The 17,673-nt window shown below is 49.5% G+C and overlaps 1 protein-coding gene across 2 annotated transcripts in view; it reads left to right on the top strand.

Annotated features, from left to right (window-relative positions):
• The first annotated feature begins 588 nt into the window (after positions 1-588).
• LOC129047301 (potassium-transporting ATPase alpha chain 2) overlaps positions 589-17,673 on the top strand; it is a 30,350-nt gene continuing 13,265 nt past the window's right edge. Inside the window, exons 1-11 of one of the 2 annotated variants that reach the window (XM_024230904.3) lie at positions 589-748; positions 4,257-4,316; positions 7,273-7,476; positions 8,216-8,329; positions 9,297-9,431; positions 9,563-9,680; positions 9,941-10,209; positions 11,393-11,591; positions 11,751-11,860; positions 13,397-13,531; positions 17,226-17,418. In XM_024230904.3, coding sequence (XP_024086672.3) covers positions 4,314-4,316; positions 7,273-7,476; positions 8,216-8,329; positions 9,297-9,431; positions 9,563-9,680; positions 9,941-10,209; positions 11,393-11,591; positions 11,751-11,860; positions 13,397-13,531; positions 17,226-17,418 — 1,480 coding nt within the window. In that variant the 5' untranslated portion in view covers positions 589-748; positions 4,257-4,313. Of the gene's footprint in view, positions 749-4,256; positions 4,317-7,041; positions 7,477-8,215; positions 8,330-9,296; positions 9,432-9,562; positions 9,681-9,940; positions 10,210-11,392; positions 11,592-11,750; positions 11,861-13,396; positions 13,532-17,225; positions 17,419-17,673 lie in introns of those variants that run through there. The other variant, XM_063714815.1, reaches the window with a different exon arrangement.

Here is a 17,673-nt window from a genome sequence, read left to right on the forward strand (position 1 = left end):
AAGCCAGTCCAGAGGTGCGAGGAGGGGCCAAGGGGTCCTAGGCCCGCTCCATGGCACCTGCGGGCTCCGACTCGGAGGATGGGGTGACATGGATGCGTTGCGGTCTGAAAAGCCCTCCGGTTAGGGCCCCCTGATCAGAACCGAGGGTCGTAAGCTTAGTGGGTGCCCCCTCCCCAAGAAACAGGACGCACAGCTGTTGTGTCCTCTGGGAGGCACACCTCAGAGGAAACCTCGAGGTTCCTTAGGCACCTCGAGGTTCTAAGGAAACCTCACAGCTCCTTGGAGGCATCAGTCAGAAGTTGGGGGGATAACTTCCCACCTGCTCCACCCAGAGAAGGGTCACCCTGAGGAGCTGCTGGCTGGCCTGTGTCCACCCCGCCTCCTCTCTACACGGGCGGAGAGGAAGCCAAGGTCAGCGGGAGGTGGGGGAGAGACTCCCCTGTCCGACTCCTTCCGGCCTCCCCAGAGGAGGGAAGGAAAGGGAGAAGGGGCTCCTGACTTCTGCAGGTCCTGACCCCGCAGAGGGGCGCTCAGCACCTCTTTGGAAACTCCATTTGGGGCCAAAATTGCACCTGGGCTTCTCTTTCAGAAAACCCCGGAAATCTACTCCGTGGAGCTCAGCGGAACTAAGGACATCGTGAAAACAGACAAGGGGGATGGCAAGGAGAAGTACAGGGGTCTGAAGAACAACTGCCTGGAACTCAAAAAGAAAAATCACAAAGAGGAGTTTCAGAAAGAACTCCATCTGGTCAGTAGCCTTAAGCCACAGGGGTCCTGCCGGCTATGGCCCTTCCTGGCAAGAGCTTGCCCCTAGAACCCACCTCTTACCACAGACATTCAGTCTGAGGGATTTGAAATCCCCTTGAGATTGGTTTCCTTGTGTGTGCTGTGTGGTGTCTGCGTGGTGTGTCTGTGTGGTGTATGTGTGGTGTGTGTGTATGGTGTGTATGTGTGGTGTGTGGTGTATGGTGTGTGGTGTGTGTGTATGGTGTGTGGTGTGTGTATATGGTGTGTGTGTGTAGTGTGTGGTGTGTGTATGTGTGTGGTGTGTGTGTACGGTGCGTGTATGTTGGTGTGTGTGTGGTGTGTGTATGTGTCTGGTGTGTGTGTATGGTGTGTGTATGTGTGTGGTGTGTGTGTGTGGTGTGTGTATGTGTGTGGTATATATGTGTGTGGTGTGTGTGTGGTGTGTGTATGTGCGTGGTACGTGTGGTGTGTGTGTGTAGCGTGTGGTGTGTGTGTAGTGTGTGGTGTGTATGTGTGGTGTGTGCTGTGTGTGTGGTGTGTGTATGTGTGTGGTGTGTGTGTGTGCGTGCACGCGTGTGTGTGTGTGTGTGTGTGTGTGTGTTTTGAATGGTGTGATAGTATCCACCCAGAGGTCAGGGCCTCTGCAGGATTCCTGCATTCTGGTTGGAGGCAGGCCCTGTAGAACTCAGAAGGAAGAGCCTCTGATTCCAGGCCCCACAGGCATGGCCAGACCTCTCTCCCCGCAGCTGCTTCAGTTGAGAGTTAAGTAACCACTTGCCAGTTTTCAATTGATTAGTAAAACTATCTGAGCTGTAACTTCTGAGGAGGAAAACTGAAGCCCCTAGGCCATGCTAGATTGCAGGTATGAAACCACATGGAAAAGCAATTTCAGTGGTAAAAATGTGGAGCTTGGATTGGGAGGACCTCAGGCCCCATCAGAGTCCCACTTCTCCACTGAGCTGAAACTGGCAACAAATGACTGACCCTCACTGAAGGTCCATTTTCTTTATGTAAAATGGGAAATAAATAATTTGTTGGGGTTCTATGAGGGGAAAAATGAGATGAGGATTTTGTAATTCGCGTGCTTTAGGGGAGTACAATATTATTATTATTAAGGAAGAGCTCTGGAGTTATTAAAACTAGCCTTTTTTTGTTTTTGAGACAGAGTTTCGCTCTTGTTGCCCAGGCTGGAGTGTAATGGTGCTATCTCGGCTCACTGCAACCTCCGCCTCCTGGGTTCAAGCGATTCTCTTGCCTCAGCCTCCTGAGTCACTGGGATTACAGGCGCCCGCCATCATACCCAGCTAATTTTTGTTGTTTTTAGTAGAGACGGGGTTTCCCCATGTTGGCCAGGCTGCTCTCGAACTCCTGACCTCAGATGATCCATCCGCCTCGGCCTCCCAAAATGCTGGGATTACAGGCATGAGCCACTGTGTCCAGCCCAAACTGGCCACTTTAATAATAAAACTGCCTTGGGTCTGAAATGTGACAGATTTTATCTTGGGAACACCGAAGGGGAAACTTCTACACGAAGCTTGAGATGGGCTGGATTGTCCCCACCGTCCTTGGCAGATCTTAAAGCTCTGTGACTCCCGAGGGGAGTCTCTTTTGTGCTAGAGAGCCATTTGTTAAGTATTCAGAAACTTGACAGGCTGACTGACATCCTGTTAGCAGCTTCAAATTTGGTTCTAGTGAGAAATCAGCAAACTCTACTAATCCGAGCTTTGTATTTATCTTTCCTGGAGAGTTTGTTAAACATTTCACAGCACACCACTGGGCATTTGTCCGTATCTATCATGACAGACATTTAAGAACACATCCCTGAAATTGGACTGACCTCAATTCAAATCCCAGTGTAACTGAAGTTCAGTTTCCTATTTTGAAAAATACAAGAATTTTTTTTCTACCTCTTAGGGTTACTAGGAGGATTAAATGAGATAAAAGGGGGAAAAGACAGCACAGCACCAGACGATAGATAGTTCTTATTATTTCCCATTATCTCTAGCATTTAAGATTGAAGACATATCTGTTTTTCCCTTGACATTACAAGGGTCCTGTAATTCTCAGCAGCATATTGAATGCTTTTGCCTCCCAACGTTTCTTGGCAAATTAGTGCCTAATGACAACTGAAGTATCCCGGCCTTTGGATAAAAGGGCCAGGCAATGACCCGAGGGGTGGGTGGGGTGCTGCCCTGTGCTAGTCCAGTGCTGGCCAGCAGAGGGCACCCCAGATACACACCACCACCTCGACCCACCCCTCCCCATGCTCTCATCCCCAAGCCCATGGTGAAGGGACTTTAAAGTCTGAGGTCCATGCATGCAAACAATGGCTCCGATCATCCACTACCTGTATCTGCCCAAAACTTAGTGGGTTGTGCTGTGCTCTGTGCAGAACACAGCCTTAATCTTCTGAATCCCCAGCAATATCACACTCAATCAGTATTAGTAGAAGGGATGAAGGAGCAAAACAGAATCTGGCTGAGAAGAGGGCTAGAAGCAAGATAATAATGATAATAATGAATTCTGTTTTATTGGAAGGCCTAGTCTCTTACTGCAACGTGGAACTATTTTTTGCATGTACTTAAGAAAAGAGATGATGTAAGCACCAGTCAACAGTATCAATCTTTGTTTCAGACAATGAGGGTTTAAAAAACCCTGAGTGCTGGACTTTCTAGGGGGAGCGAGGAAGACTTACCCTAGGTTTTCTGCTACAGGAAGAGACTTCTTGTCCTTTAGCCCAGTGGTTCTCAAAGGAAGAGGAGAAGAGGATTCCCCCACCCCTCTCCCAGGGGAAAAATGGAAACATTTTTGGTTACCACGACTGAGTGGAGGATGTTAGTGGGTGGAGCCCACAACAAATAATTATTTGCCCAAAATAGCAGCAGGGCCACAGGTGAGAAACCCTGCTGTAGTCTAATGATTCTGTAGCAGAATTCACAAGTGGCAGCCACAATGGTGTGGGTTTACTCAGCAGAACTTTTACCTGCAGGATTTCTCTGCCCAGTGAGCTCCCTGAGCATCACAGCTTGAGTGAGGGAAGCTGCTCTTCCCTGCCAGAGCCCACACAGCGAAGGAGGAGGAGTTGTGCCAGCCTAGGAAGCGGTTCTAGTGTGGTTTTGCCATCAGCCCCAGCCAATCCTAGGGTTCAGGCCTGAGGGAAGCCTCCAGCTCACTGACACCTGGAAGACGAGGGTGCCAGAACCTGTATGCCCTGGAGTTCAGATTGAAGCAAGGTGCATGGCTTTGTTCAGAAAAGCTGCAGGCAGCTTCTGGGTAGTAACAGCAAGTGCAGGATTGTGCTGACTCAGGGACAATCACTCCTGAGGCAGTGCCATCCTTTGCTGGGCAGCTGCCTGGCACAGGGGTTCTTTCTCTCCCGTCCCCCACACTCCTTGATCCCCTCCCAGCCTCAGGGCTGCTACTCCCAGATTCCATGGCTGGTCAAAGCTTGGGGCTTGAGTCTTTTGGAATTATCTAATTCACTCTGTTCTTCCTTTCATGGACTTCAGGATGACCACAAACTCAGCAATAGGGAATTGGAAGAGAAATATGGCACAGATATCATTATGGTGAGTCATGGGAACGAAGGATTTGGAAGAGAAGCCTCCCAACTCTACAGAGGGAAGGCTGTGTGTGGCGTGGGGGGGTGTGGAAGAGTAGCGGCACCTTCAGGAGGAGGGGCCCCTGCAGCACCTTTGAGACTGCAGTTATTTGCATCTGGACACAGTTCAAGTCAACAGAAAAACCTGCTCTGGGGGCTCACACTGGCCTGGCAGTGAGGGGGACCAAGAGGGACAGATGACCCCTGGCCTCAAGGAGAAAGTGGCCGGGTAGGGGAGGCAAATGTGTACGGAAGTGTCCTGAGAGTCACTCTATCCCCCTGGGATGGCCACAAGAAGTAGGAACGCTATGCTGGGAGAAAGGTGGATTCTGACGGAAGGGGCCAGAGCTGGCTCTCGGGCTGCTGCCATGTTTGCACTGGGACTCAAAATGCTTCTGATTTAAGCTGGTGGGGGACCCCAGGGCCAGTAAGCACAGAGTCTGCTTGGAGAGAATCTGGGCTTGCCGGAAGCTAGTATATGTGGAGAGGGGACAGGTGCAGCAGGAGTGAAGCCAGGAAGGGTGAACCTGTCAAAGTATTCACATTAAACTAATGAGTAGGAGCTGTCTTAGAGGCAGAAGGGACATAGTTTCCACACAGGGAGGTGATTTCATTGGTTTTCAAAAGGCAGTTCTCGTAGAAGATTCTTTTTTTAAAGTGAGAAATGGAAGGGTCTAGAAGAATGGAACAATAGCCCAGGACTGTGAAATGAGGATCTGAAATAGTGTCGAAAGACCTTACAGGGGCGGGACGTGGTGGCTCACGCCTGTAATCCCAGCACTTTGGAAGACTGAGATGGACAGATCACCTGAGGTCGGGAGTTTGAGACCAGCCTGACCAACATAGTGAAACCCCGTTTCTACTAAAAATACAAACAATTGGCAGGGCGTGGCGGCACATGCCTGTAATCTCAGCTACTCGGGAGGCTGAGGCAGGAGAATCTCTGAAACCCAGGAGGCGGAGGTTGCGGTGAGCCGAGATCATGCCATTGCACTCCAGCCTGGGCAACAAGAGCAAAACTCCATCTCAAAAAAAAAAAAAAGGGCTGGGCGCGGTGGCTCACGCCTGTAATCCCAGCACTTTGGGAGGCCAAGACGGGCAGATCACGAGGTCAGGAGATCGAGACCATCCTGGCTAACACGGTGAAACCCCGTCTCTACTAAAAATACAAAAATTAGCCGGGCGTGGTGGTGGGCGCCTGTAGTCCCAGCTACTCGGGAGGCTGAGGCAGTAGAATGGTGTGAACCTGGGAGGCGGAGCTTGCAGTGAGTGGAGATCGCACCACTGTACTCCAGCCTGGGCGACAGCGCGAGACTCTGTCTCAAAAAGAAAGAAAGAAAGGAAGGAAGGAGGGAGGGAGGGAGGGAAGGAAGGAAGGAAGGAAGGAAAGAAAGAAAGATATTGCAGAGAGACACAACCAGCAGGACTTGCGGGGATTTTTATTGAGCCCCTCATCTCGCTAGTCACGTCATAGCAGCAGGAGGAGGAGAGCTGGTCAGGTGATGGGCTGGGGTGGGGGCAGGGAGGTGACAGCAGGGAAGGCAGGAGGGTGGAGGCGATGATGAACTTATTGTGAGTTATACCAGAAGTCTCTCCGGAACACCCCTGAGGAAATGTTCCGCAGTTATTCGGAAAGATGAGTCTGGGGTTCTGGAAAAGGAATTGAAGTGGAGGGACATGGGATCGAGGTGGTGAGCCTGAATCTGGCCATTCAATAGATATTTGAATCACTACCACAGAAAAAGCATGAGACCCAGGAGAGAACACAAAAATGACCAAGACTGGCCTGTCATGGTGGCTCAGGCCTGTAATCATAGCACTTTGGGAGGCCAAGGTGGGCAGATCACTTGAGGTCAGGAGTTCGAAACCAGCCTGGCCAACATGGTGAAACCCTGTCTCTACTAAAAATATTTTTAAAATTAGCCAAGTGTGGTGGCGGCTGCCTGTAATCCCAGCTATTTGGGAGGCTGAGGCAGGAGAATCGCTTGAACCCAGGAGGAGGAGGTTGCAGTGAGCCGAGATCGCACCATTGCACTCCAGCCTGGGCAACAGAGCGAGACTCTGTCTCAAAAAAAAAAGACCAAGACAGAGTCCTGCCCTTTAAGTAGCTTACAACGTAATTAGGGAGAAGAGCTGTCTACAGACTTGTCCACCAAAGATCGTTTGTGGGGGGAGATTCCTGTGAACATGTAGGGTTTCAAAGGTGAGGGTGCCTCATGGATGGCAGGCCCCCCAGGGCAGGGGCTGCTCACATGGGCTCAGGGCTTGGGTAGGACTTATGCCTGTCAAGATGAATGAGAACTTAGGCTGGATGTGTAGAAAGGTAGAAAAGGAGCAGGTGTAAGGATGGAAACTAAAGCCACATGCTCTCTATGCAGAATTCCAGAAGCTTCCCTATTTCCTGGGGAGTTACTGCATTGCCCTTAGCCCTGGTGAGCAGCTTCTTCATTCCAAGTCCTCCTTCATCAAATTAGTCCCCTCGCCAGATAAACCTCTAAGAAACTAAAACCCCTTAGCAGAGCAGAGTGCAGTGGCTCTGAACCCAGTCACCACGTTGAACCTGGTCGCTACCATTGACAGGCCAGGTCCCTCCAGCAGGTTATGTAATTTCTCTGTGCCTCAAATTCCACCTCTGCGAATGATGAGACCAAGGAATAATGGCCCCTGCCTCAAGGGTTATTTTAAAGACTAAATGAGTGAATATACAGAGCACAGTGCCTGGCTGGTATTAAGCATTACATAGTCTTTCAAAAAAGCTGGGCAGCTGGAGAAGTGAGGCACGGTCTGCTTTTCTCGGGACCTTCTTTGGGCATGTTAATGCCTCACCCCAAGCTGCAAAAATATGCAGCCCAGCCCCTGAGGGAGGAGGAATGTCTAATTCATATTTGTTTTGGTTGTGCATGTGCTTTGTTTGGCTTTCCCAGGGTCTCTCCAGCACCAGAGCTGCTGAGCTCCTGGCCCGGGATGGGCCCAACTCCCTCACCCCTCCCAAGCAGACACCTGAGATCGTCAAGTTCCTGAAGCAGATGGTGGGGGGGTTCTCTATCCTCCTGTGGGTGGGCGCCTTTCTCTGTTGGATTGCATATGGGATTCAGTACTCCAGCGACAAGTCTGCATCCCTGAACAACGTAAGGCTGTGGGGTGTCCCCTCCTGGTTTTGCTGGCAGAGCCATCCAGTGAGGCCTCGGGGACACAGCTGGGGGCTGGATGCCACTGCCTAGGTGTGGGAAAGTCAGGCATTTTCCCAGCTGTAAAACAGAAATTCTATCTGGCTTTCTGATGTTCCAGAGGCAGTGTGGGCATGAAGAGGGATACACAAGACACCTTGAATTTTTAAGGGGGAGAAAATCTGCATCCATATGAAGTAGTGTGGGGCTCTGTCTCCCCCAAGCTAACCTCTTCCTTTAACACGGAGAGCGGCTGTGCCTGCCGAGACATGAGTACCAAATCCACAGAACTGAATTGGCCGACGTGATGCCAAGAGACAGAAGCCAGAGGCAACAGGCTACATGTCATAGGATTGGATTGACATGAAATGTGCAGAACAGGCACATCCTTGAAAGCAGGAACCAGATCCATGATGCCAGAGCACGGGACAGGAGCAGGGAGTGACAGCAGAGGGACCAGGGGGATCTCCAAGCAGGATGGAGATGCTCTGAGGCTGCGGTGGAGGGTGGTTTCACGGCTCTGTAAACTTAGAAAAAAAAATCAATAAGTTGCGCACTTAACATAGGTGAATTCCATGGCCTGTAAATTATACCAGGTTATAACTGCCAGCGTTGCATCCTCCCGTGGAGAGCTCTAGCCCCAGGGCCTGGCTGCTTCCCGCTGCCGGTTTCTCTGACTGACGCCCTCCTTCTCATGCAGGTGTACTTGGGCTGTGTGCTTGGCCTGGTGGTCATTTTAACGGGGATCTTTGCTTATTACCAAGAGGCAAAAAGCACCAACATCATGTCCAGCTTCAATAAGATGATCCCTCAGGTGAGTGGCAGCCACCTATCCTCTGGCCTCTGGTGACTCCTGGGTGAGGAAGCCTCAGCTGGGAGGGGCACAGGGCCCTGAGGGCTACGGGTTCCCACTTCCTTCCCTGTCGGAGCAATCGTGGGCGAATTAACCCATCTGTCAGAACCCCAGTTCCTCACAGGATTTTGATGGTCAAATGAGGCACCACCCAGGGCAGTGCTGGTTAGCGCAAGGCATCTTCTGTTCCTGCTCCTCAGTGTTTGTGGATAGTCCTTCTGGGTTCTGGAAGGGACCTGTGGAAGGTCAGGGAGTGTTCTTTCACTGGCAGCCAAGGAGGCCAGCCTGCAATTGTTTATCTGTGACCATTTTTGCTCCTGAGCCCCAGAATGCATTTGGCAGGGAAGCCCAGTGCTCTCTTCTTCCCCAAAAACCCCTGTCAGGTGTCCACACTGTCTCTGGCCCAGAGAACTGTGGGCTAGAGGAGAAATTCTGGGTGGAAAAGACGCCTCCTGCCAAGCTTGAAGCAGGAGATCACCTTGTTAAAGTTTCCCTGACACTCGCAAGATTATCACCCTCCCCAGCCCCATCTTCAGTGTTCTGCCCAAACGCCCAGCCAGGATTGCTCACCCTTAGTGGTCTCCTTTTCCAGGAGGCCCAGGTCTCTGGCTTGGCCAGATCTGGCCAACAGCGACTCTTCTGTTCCAAGAACATCTCCATGAGCTCAAGAAAAAGTAATTCTTAGAGTCTTTAGGCCTCAGGTGAAGCAGTCTTCTGTTTCATTCTTGCTATTCTGACAGCCTCAGGCTCCAGCAGCAATACTTTGTCCACAGGGCCAGATGCAGGCTGCTTAACAGCATGGACTCAACAGTGACAGTGACCAGGAAGTTCCAAGGCCTCTGTCCTGGGGTTCGGTGCAGCACAGACTTGGGAGGAGGGCCGGTGTCCTTCCAGGATCTGAGGCATCTGTCATGGTTTTCTTCTGCAGCAAGCTCTCGTCATCCGAGATTCTGAGAAGAAGACCATCCCTTCAGAGCAGCTGGTGGTGGGGGACATTGTGGAGGTCAAAGGAGGAGACCAGATCCCCGCAGACATCAGGGTGCTGTCTTCTCAAGGGTGTCGGGTAAGCATCAGGGGGCATCCATCCCAAGGACCATGTTCTAAACTCGCTGGCTCTGTGGTCTTTCCCAGCATCAGTATAAGAGGCAGGGAATGAGGTACCCAGCTGTGAACCATTTTCAACGTTTCTTTTAGGTGGATAACTCATCTCTCACGGGGGAGTCTGAGCCCCAGCCCCGCTCCTCTGAGTTTACCCATGAAAACCCCCTGGAAACGAAGAACATCTGCTTCTATTCCACAACGTGTCTGGAAGGTAAAACGCCTCTGGCTCTCAGCCCACATGTCCACCTGTGTCCTTTCTCCCTCCTGGGCTCTCAGGTCTGTCCTTTGCCACACCCTGTTACAAAGCTCATCCCAGAGGAATCGTGGAACTGAAGGGCCTAGAGGACGATGCTTTGCCTCTGGAATGTGGTGTGCCTATTGATTGTGCCAGCCCCCAGAGAGGGCTGCAAGCTGGCTGCACTCCCCTCCTAGCTGAGGACCCCTGGAATAAAATGTCTACTTCCCCTGTAGGCACTGTCACCGGCATGGTCATCAACACGGGTGACCGCACCATCATTGGCCATATTGCCTCCTTGGCCTCAGGAGTTGGAAATGAGAAGACGCCCATTGCCATTGAGATCGAGCACTTTGTTCATATTGTGGCAGGAGTGGCTGTCTCCATTGGCGTCCTTTTCTTCATCATCGCTGTGTCCCTGAAGTATCGAGTCCTGGACTCCATCATCTTCCTCATTGGCATCATTGTGGCCAATGTGCCTGAGGGCCTCCTGGCCACTGTCACTGTGAGTCCATGCCGTTAGACAGCCTGCACCCGGCTCTGTGGACAAAGCATTGGTGCTGGGGAGGCGCCCACACAAACTGCAATCTCCCCTAACTCCAGAGCACCACGCCCTCCCCACCAGGGACAACCGTGGAACATTCTGAATAGACTGTTCCTTACAGAGACAAAAAAAAAAATGGTCATATTTTTAATATTTGACTGCGTTTTCCTTGAAAACATTATGCTTTCAATCTGCAATTCACACAGCTTACTCTGCCCCTTAAGATCTAGATAAGACAGACTCCACCATTCACAGGTTTTCTAGAAGCCTGATGCCTTCCCCACATTTCTTTGGCAGTTTCTACAACTTAGGCATTTAGGCACATTGCCACACTCCACTTACCTCTCTTAGGGAAAAAAAAAAATTCCTCCAATTTTTTCCTGCTGAGGACTCCAGCCCTTTCCTGGCCAACCCTAGACCCAGCTGTTTGTATGGGCCCATGTCATTCAGTCCCTAGAGAAGAGCGCCCTCCTCCTCAGTCTCTCCTGTGGGGGTCCCAAGAGGTAGGAGAGGAGGGGGTTTATGTTTCCAGTTTTGTGACTACATGATCATTGGCCTGCTATTGTCCTGACCAAAGAAAAGAGAAGAAGTTTTTGAAGTCCAGGTCTCTTCTGACTCCAGGAGATAGTAATTTGGGGAAATTGGAGCCAAAAGAACCCTTTGAGATCTGGGGGTTTAAAAGCATCTTTAAAATATGGAGCTTTTAAAATGAAACAACATAAAGGCTGCTGAATTCCTCAAAGCAATAAGTGTGTCCTTTGGGACAACCTCTTTGGCATGCACTGGTCAGTCTCTTACACACTCCTGCTTAGGGACCACAGGAAGTGTCATGATTGTACATGAGCACCAGCCACAGCAGCGTGTCCGTGTTTGCTGCCCGTGGGTCCCTTGTTTTCTTCAAGTCATGAAGGAACAAGAACAGTGTCTCATATTTAATCTTTAAAAAAGGATTGTGGCATAGAGGGCTCTTGGTGGTGTATAAGTCACCAGGTCAGCTTAGCTGCACCAGCAACCACACCTCTCCCCTAGAACTAGTCCAGCTGTCTCCTAAAATTCAATCACAGCTCACATTGGCTCTTTCTGTATTATTGGACCTGAGTTCAAATGAAGATTTTTCCCAAAGCGTCCTTCCCTCTCCTGCTAGGTGACCCTGTCACTGACAGCAAAACGGATGGCCAAGAAGAACTGCCTGGTGAAGAACCTGGAGGCTGTGGAGACCCTCGGCTCCACCTCCATCATCTGCTCGGACAAGACTGGGACACTGACCCAGAACAGGATGACAGTGGCCCATCTGTGGTTTGACAATCAGATATTCGTGGCTGACACCAGTGAAGACCATTCAAGTAAGTCTTATGGAGAGCTCGGTCTGGCCAAAGCTGTGGACTCCATCCTGGGGCTGAGCTGAGCACACAGCAGGGTCTGTAGCCGGAGGATTGCTGGACAGTGACTCATGGACAGCCAGCTCAACCCACAGCAGCCACCGTTCTTTCTCTGTCTTCCAGACCAAGTCTTTGACCAAAGCTCTAGGACTTGGGCCTCCTTATCCAAGATAATAACATTATGTAACCGAGCGGAGTTCAAGCCAGGACAGGAAAATGTCCCCATCATGAAGGTAATGCTTCTGCAGCACTCGGTCTTAAATCACAGGCAGTTTGTAGTCGCTTGCTGGGGTCTGATTGGGTGCTTGATTTCGTCTCTCCAGTTGCTTAAAGTTTGTTCAGTGCTTGCAAGAGCAAGTTGGACTCACAAGACATACAGAAAGTTTTCTTTATGCACACTAGCTTTGAGAATACAAAGATGCTTAAAAGGTTTCAGAATATTGCTTTAGGGTCTTTGGAAAATTCTGGAAATGAATGCACCTCTAAGTTACTTTCCTGACTTTTCTGTCAGCTAAGTGGATGTAATCAAAGTTCCTTTTAATATACATGCCATTCATGGAAATTTAAAATGTGATTGGATAAAAATAAAAGGACTCCTGTTAACTAGAATATGGCTGCAGACAAAGCTCTAAGGGGTCTTGGAATATCGGAACATACAATAAACTCTCCCCCCTCCGCTTCCCTTCCTCCCTTTTCCTCTCCATCTCAATGAGTCAGTGAATCTCGGTTCTACTGGCTTTTCTATTTGCCATCTGTTTCCTTCCCTGACTCTTTTTCTTTCTTACTTTTTTGTTTGTTTGTTTGCTTTTCTCTCCGTCAGACAGCTCATGAATGCTCTTTTTGGCCAATTGCTTCTTTGTCAATATCTTCCAAATCTTTATGTCCAGTTCTAATTTCTTACCTAAACTCCAACCTGAATGTCCGGCTGGCTGTGTGCTTCCACTAGGAAGTTGCACAAATCATGCTCGTTAACTTCCACCCGTACCCAGCCTAGCTGCACATCAGTGCCTTGCCCCAATTTTCTAATTTTCTATGATATAACCATTCTATTTGTCATTGGAACAGAACATTTGGCAGTCATCTTTGACTTTATCCTTTCCTTATATCCAGTGAGTCACCAAGTTCTATCATTCTTGCTTCAAAATATACATAACTTCACTATTTGTCAGCAGTACCTTCCATCTAAATAGCTGATTACCGGTTGATTGGAATTAAACCTCCTTGATTCCAGTTTATCCCTCCTGGAGTCTTTCTCAAATGCCACTAATTTCCCTTAAGGGTGCTTTTATAGTCACTTAACTTTGCTCAAAATCTTTTTGTACTTCCCTGTTTTCTGCTTCTCAAGTCTAGACCTCAGGCTACCTTTCAGGGCCTTCCAGGTCTTGCCACACCCTCCACGTCCGCTTTTACCTTGAACACTCACAGACGAGCCTGCCCCTCATGCCCCTGCACCCGCATCCTGGTTTCTGGAAGACTTTCTTCTCTGTGTATCGGTAACCCACCTATCTATCAAGATCTAGTTCGTAGCTGCTTTTTTCCACGAAATCTTCAGTCTTCACAGAGGTCCAGCTTCTCCAAATATCCCTAATGCCAGTAGGTGGCACTATTGTTTACACGCTTACCAGGGTCTTGCAGCCCTCCCTGATCACGTGATAATGTCTCTCCAACTAGATGGTAATGGGATCAGGAGGTGTGTTTTGGGTCCTATGCTGAGGGCATGTTGGTTCATTAAATATGTGCTGCAAATATTTTTCTTCTTTGATTCCCAGAAAGCTGTGATTGGAGATGCCTCAGAAACTGCTCTTTTAAAATTCTCAGAGGTCATTTTGGGTGATGTGATGGAAATTAGAAAAAGAAACCGCAAAGTAGCTGAAATCCCTTTTAACTCTACTAATAAATTTCAGGTGAGTTTTTCCTCACAACCGGTAATCTCTGTCATCGGCAGCATGACCTTTCTACTTGCATGTATCCTTTGCTTACCTCATATTTTGAAGGATACCTGACTTCAAAGACAGTCGTCAGGGATACAGCACCCGGGCATCTGGTCCCCAAGGTCAAGCTCGCTTGCTGGCCTCCTTCCTAGCCCTGAAGCAGGGCAGAGAAAGAAAGAAAGGCAAGGACCTCATCAGGGCCTGGCTGCTCCTATGAATGAGCTATCTCTGTCACAGGCACACACTTTCTCTCTCTCTCACACACACATACACACACATACAAACACACTCACACCACCACTATTAGGTACCTTCTGCCATGAGGAGCAGCAGCCACACTCCAAAGCATAAATGCCAAGTGGGCAGTGGGGAGGCTGAACACCTGCTCCTCTCACCTCTACTGCATCAGGCCCTTGACCTACGTGGCCTCGTTCCATGTTCGCATCCAGCCTGTGAGGTAGGACTGACGAATCCTGACTCATAGAGGGAGAAGCAGGCCCTTAGAAAGTGTGGAGAGACCAGAGTCACACAGCTCCCAGTGTTCCCAAGCCTGACACAAAGTCCACGATTCTTCCACCATCACACAGAGGGAGTGCGGCGCAGTTCAGGCCATGGGAGAAAGCCCTGCCCTTTGGGGAGACCGGTGAGCGGCCCCTCAGGTGACAGCCCCGTCGTTTTCCGGGGCCAGCCCCTGTGCTGTGGTAGAAGACGGCCCTCCTTGCCTGGTTATCTCAGCAAGCAGGGCTGGCCCACAGTCAGCCATCACAGCCTCCCCATGTTAAGACAAATGACAGTTGGGAGCCCCAGGTCCCCATGCAGATGGGATTTTCCACAGAGCCCACACTGGATCTGGACTTGGGCTTTGCACAACAGTGAAGTATAGAAATAGAATAACCACAACTGTATGTGTGGAGATTTCTGGTGATTATCCACCCCTCTTAGTTCAGATGGAATTTAGGGTTAGAGAAGAACTCTTTTTTTTTTTGAGAAGGAGTTTCACTCTTGTCACCCAGGCTGGAGTGCAGTGGCACGATCTTGGCTCACTGCAATCTCCACCTCCCAGGTATAAGCAATTCTCTTGCCTCAGCCTCCTGAGTAGCTGGGACTACAGGAATGCACCCCCATGCCCAGCTAATTTTTTTGTATTTTTAGTAGAGACAGAGTTTCACCTTGTTGGCCGGGCTGATCTCGAACTCCTGACCTCTGGTGATCTATCCACCTTGGCCTCCCAAAGTGCTGGGATTACAGGCATGAGCCACCAAGCCCAGCCTAGAGAAGAACTCCTGTGTTGCAAATGTCTTCTTTGTGGATAGTGAGCCAACAGAGAATCACAGTTAGCTAAATAGACAACTAACCAGAAACATATGATGTAAAATACTCAAGCCAAGAAATCACATCTCTTACATAAAACCTCAGTGAAAATAGAGTGGGCAACAGTCCTAAAAGACTGTTTTAGGACGAGTATTATTATACTAATAATACTAGTAATAATAGGAGCTGTTCTGTGCTAATTTCCACACGTATTAAATCATTCATTCTCACGACGATGCTGTGGGGTGGCTAGAGGATGAGGAGGTTGAGGTGCCACGCATCAGTGCACAGTGTGAAGATGGGGTTAGATGATGCCTCCATCAGCAGCAGGACTTGGAGCCCTGCTGAAGCTCCGTCTCCCAGGGTAAAGGCATGCCCTGTTGCAAAAGGGAGAAAAAGCAGGTTCCATGAGGCCTCATGTACAAGTTGGAGGACAAAGTGGCTACATAGAGTGGGACTAGAAAGGGGAGAGGGGCCTGTGTGAGTTCCTGCTGAAGAGGTCGGAGGTGCTGTCTGGATGCTGTTAGGGTCATTTTATATCTACACATGAGCAGTGCTCAGCCTCACATGAGCAGTGCTAAGCCTTGGAAGGAGACGTCTCTGCGGGAAGGAAATAAAATGGAAAGCCTATGTCTTATTGATTAGAATGGTGATGCCCCAAACACACTGGTCTGTTAAGACATTTAAAACAGTTTATGGCAAATTGGAAAATGTTTTATAAAGTTTTATATAAAGATGAATGTATTTAACTTAAAAGATTATCCTTTGTAGCCTCCATGATTAAGGGCAGGGACTCTGGAGCCTGCCAGCCTGGGCTCAAATCCCAACTCAGCCACCAGATAGCCACCTGTTGCTCAGTAACCTTGAGTGAAGCATTGAACCTCTGTGCCTCAGTTTCCTCCTTTGTAAAAGGGAATAATAATAGTACCCATGGCCTTAAAGTTGTTTTGAGGATAAATAAGTCAATGTGGACAGCACTTAGACCAGTGCCTGGCATGTGGTACACACCATAAAAGTTTTTCATATTATCCCTATGTTTTAAATGTAAAAAGCCTTATCTTGGCCAGGTACAGTGGCTCACACCTGTAATCACAGCACTTTGGGAGACCGAGGAAGGCAGATTGCTTGAGCCCAGGAGTTCAAGACCAGCCTGGGCAATATACCAAGACCTTATCTCTACAAAAAACCAAAAAACGAAATTAGCTGGGCATGGCGGCACATGCCTGTAGTCCCAGCTACTTAGGAGGCTGAGGTGGGAGGATTGCTTGAGCCTGGGAGGTCGAGGCTGCAGTGAGCTGTGATTGTGCCACTGCACTCCAGCCTGGGCGACAGAGTGGGACCCCGTCTCAAAAAAAAAAAAAAAAAATTAAGAGAGAAAGAAAAAGAAAAGTCCTATGTTTTAGAAAGCGATAGGGATAGTAAATGGGAGGTTTTTTGTTGGTTTGGTTTTTGTTGGTTGGTTGGTTTTCTCAGTGTCTTTACTTGATCATTAAAAAGAGCAGCAGCAGCAGCTGGTAACCCTATTTGCCCTATACTTCTTTTTGTACTCATCTTTGATACCCAAAAGTCTAAGAAATACTGATTTGTAAAGAATTGTTATACCCAAAATTGTAGCACTTTTCTTTGCAACATATTTTCTCCCAAACACTCCAGCTTCCTGAGATTCATCTTGAGTGCTTAGAAGAGTACCTGGCTTATCAGAAGGGCTAGATAAGAGTTAGTCATTTTATTCTTGTATATCGATTTTTTTGCATATCTTATTAGGATGGATCTAGAATTAGAATTGCTGGGCCAAGAGCATTCCTATTAAAATGGAGACTCCTGTGACTCGGCTGTCTTCGTGAAACACTATACGTGGAAGTGTCCACTTCCTCACACCCCGCCATTTTCTATGACATCCAAGCAGGAAAACTGGATGGACAATGAGGTGAAGGGGTGCAGAAATTCCTGTTGCCTCCTGCCCTCCTGAGCTCAGAATAGTTTGGGTCTGAAAGATGGCTGCTCCCCACAGGGAGGTAGAGGAGGTGAGATGCAGAGGCTCGCAGCCCCCTAACTCTCACGGGCACCCTGGGAGATCTTGTTCAAGGCACAAGATTTCACACGCTGACGGCCACATCTAGCCTGCCCAAAGCAGCCAATTTTGCTTGAAAGATGAGCTCCGCTTATCCAGAGTGGGTGCCCCACTCTGGGCTGGGGCCAAGTCTAGAGCTCTTTGTCTTACTTGGCCACAGAAAGAAAAAGGGCGGAACATGCTGAGGATGCCATTGTGCCTCTTCCTCCTTTACATTTAATGGAGCAGTAGAGAAGAAGGAATGCGTTTTTCTGTAAGTAACACGCTCGGTTCATTCCTTCCCAGCTCTCCATCCACGAGACAGATGACCCCCACGACAAGCGTCTCCTCATGGTGATGAAGGGGGCCCCTGAGCGCATCCTAGAGAAATGCAGCACCATCATGATCAATGGCGAGGAGCACCCACTGGACAAGAGCACCGCCAAGACCTTCCACACAGCCTACATGGAGCTGGGCGGGTTGGGCGAGCGTGTGCTGGGTGAGTGCGGCGGCAGGGCCCTGCCCATCACCTGGTGGGCACAGAGATGAGGCAGGCGCCTTGAGGACTTGTGACCTAGCCGAGTGGCCATGGCATCCGCGTGAAGCGTGTAAAGGAGAACATGATAAGCAGGATGGGAACAAGGAGAGGACGCTGTGTGACAGCACCAAGCAGGGTGGGGTGGCCTCCAGAGAGGCAAGCTCAGGGAAGACTTTATGGAAGGAGTTAAATTTCAAACTGGGCCTTAAGTGACTG

The sequence above is a fragment of the Pongo abelii genome, chromosome 14 (genome assembly GCF_028885655.2).
Source record: "Pongo abelii isolate AG06213 chromosome 14, NHGRI_mPonAbe1-v2.0_pri, whole genome shotgun sequence".
In the NCBI taxonomy this organism is placed as follows: domain Eukaryota; kingdom Metazoa; phylum Chordata; class Mammalia; order Primates; family Hominidae; genus Pongo; species Pongo abelii.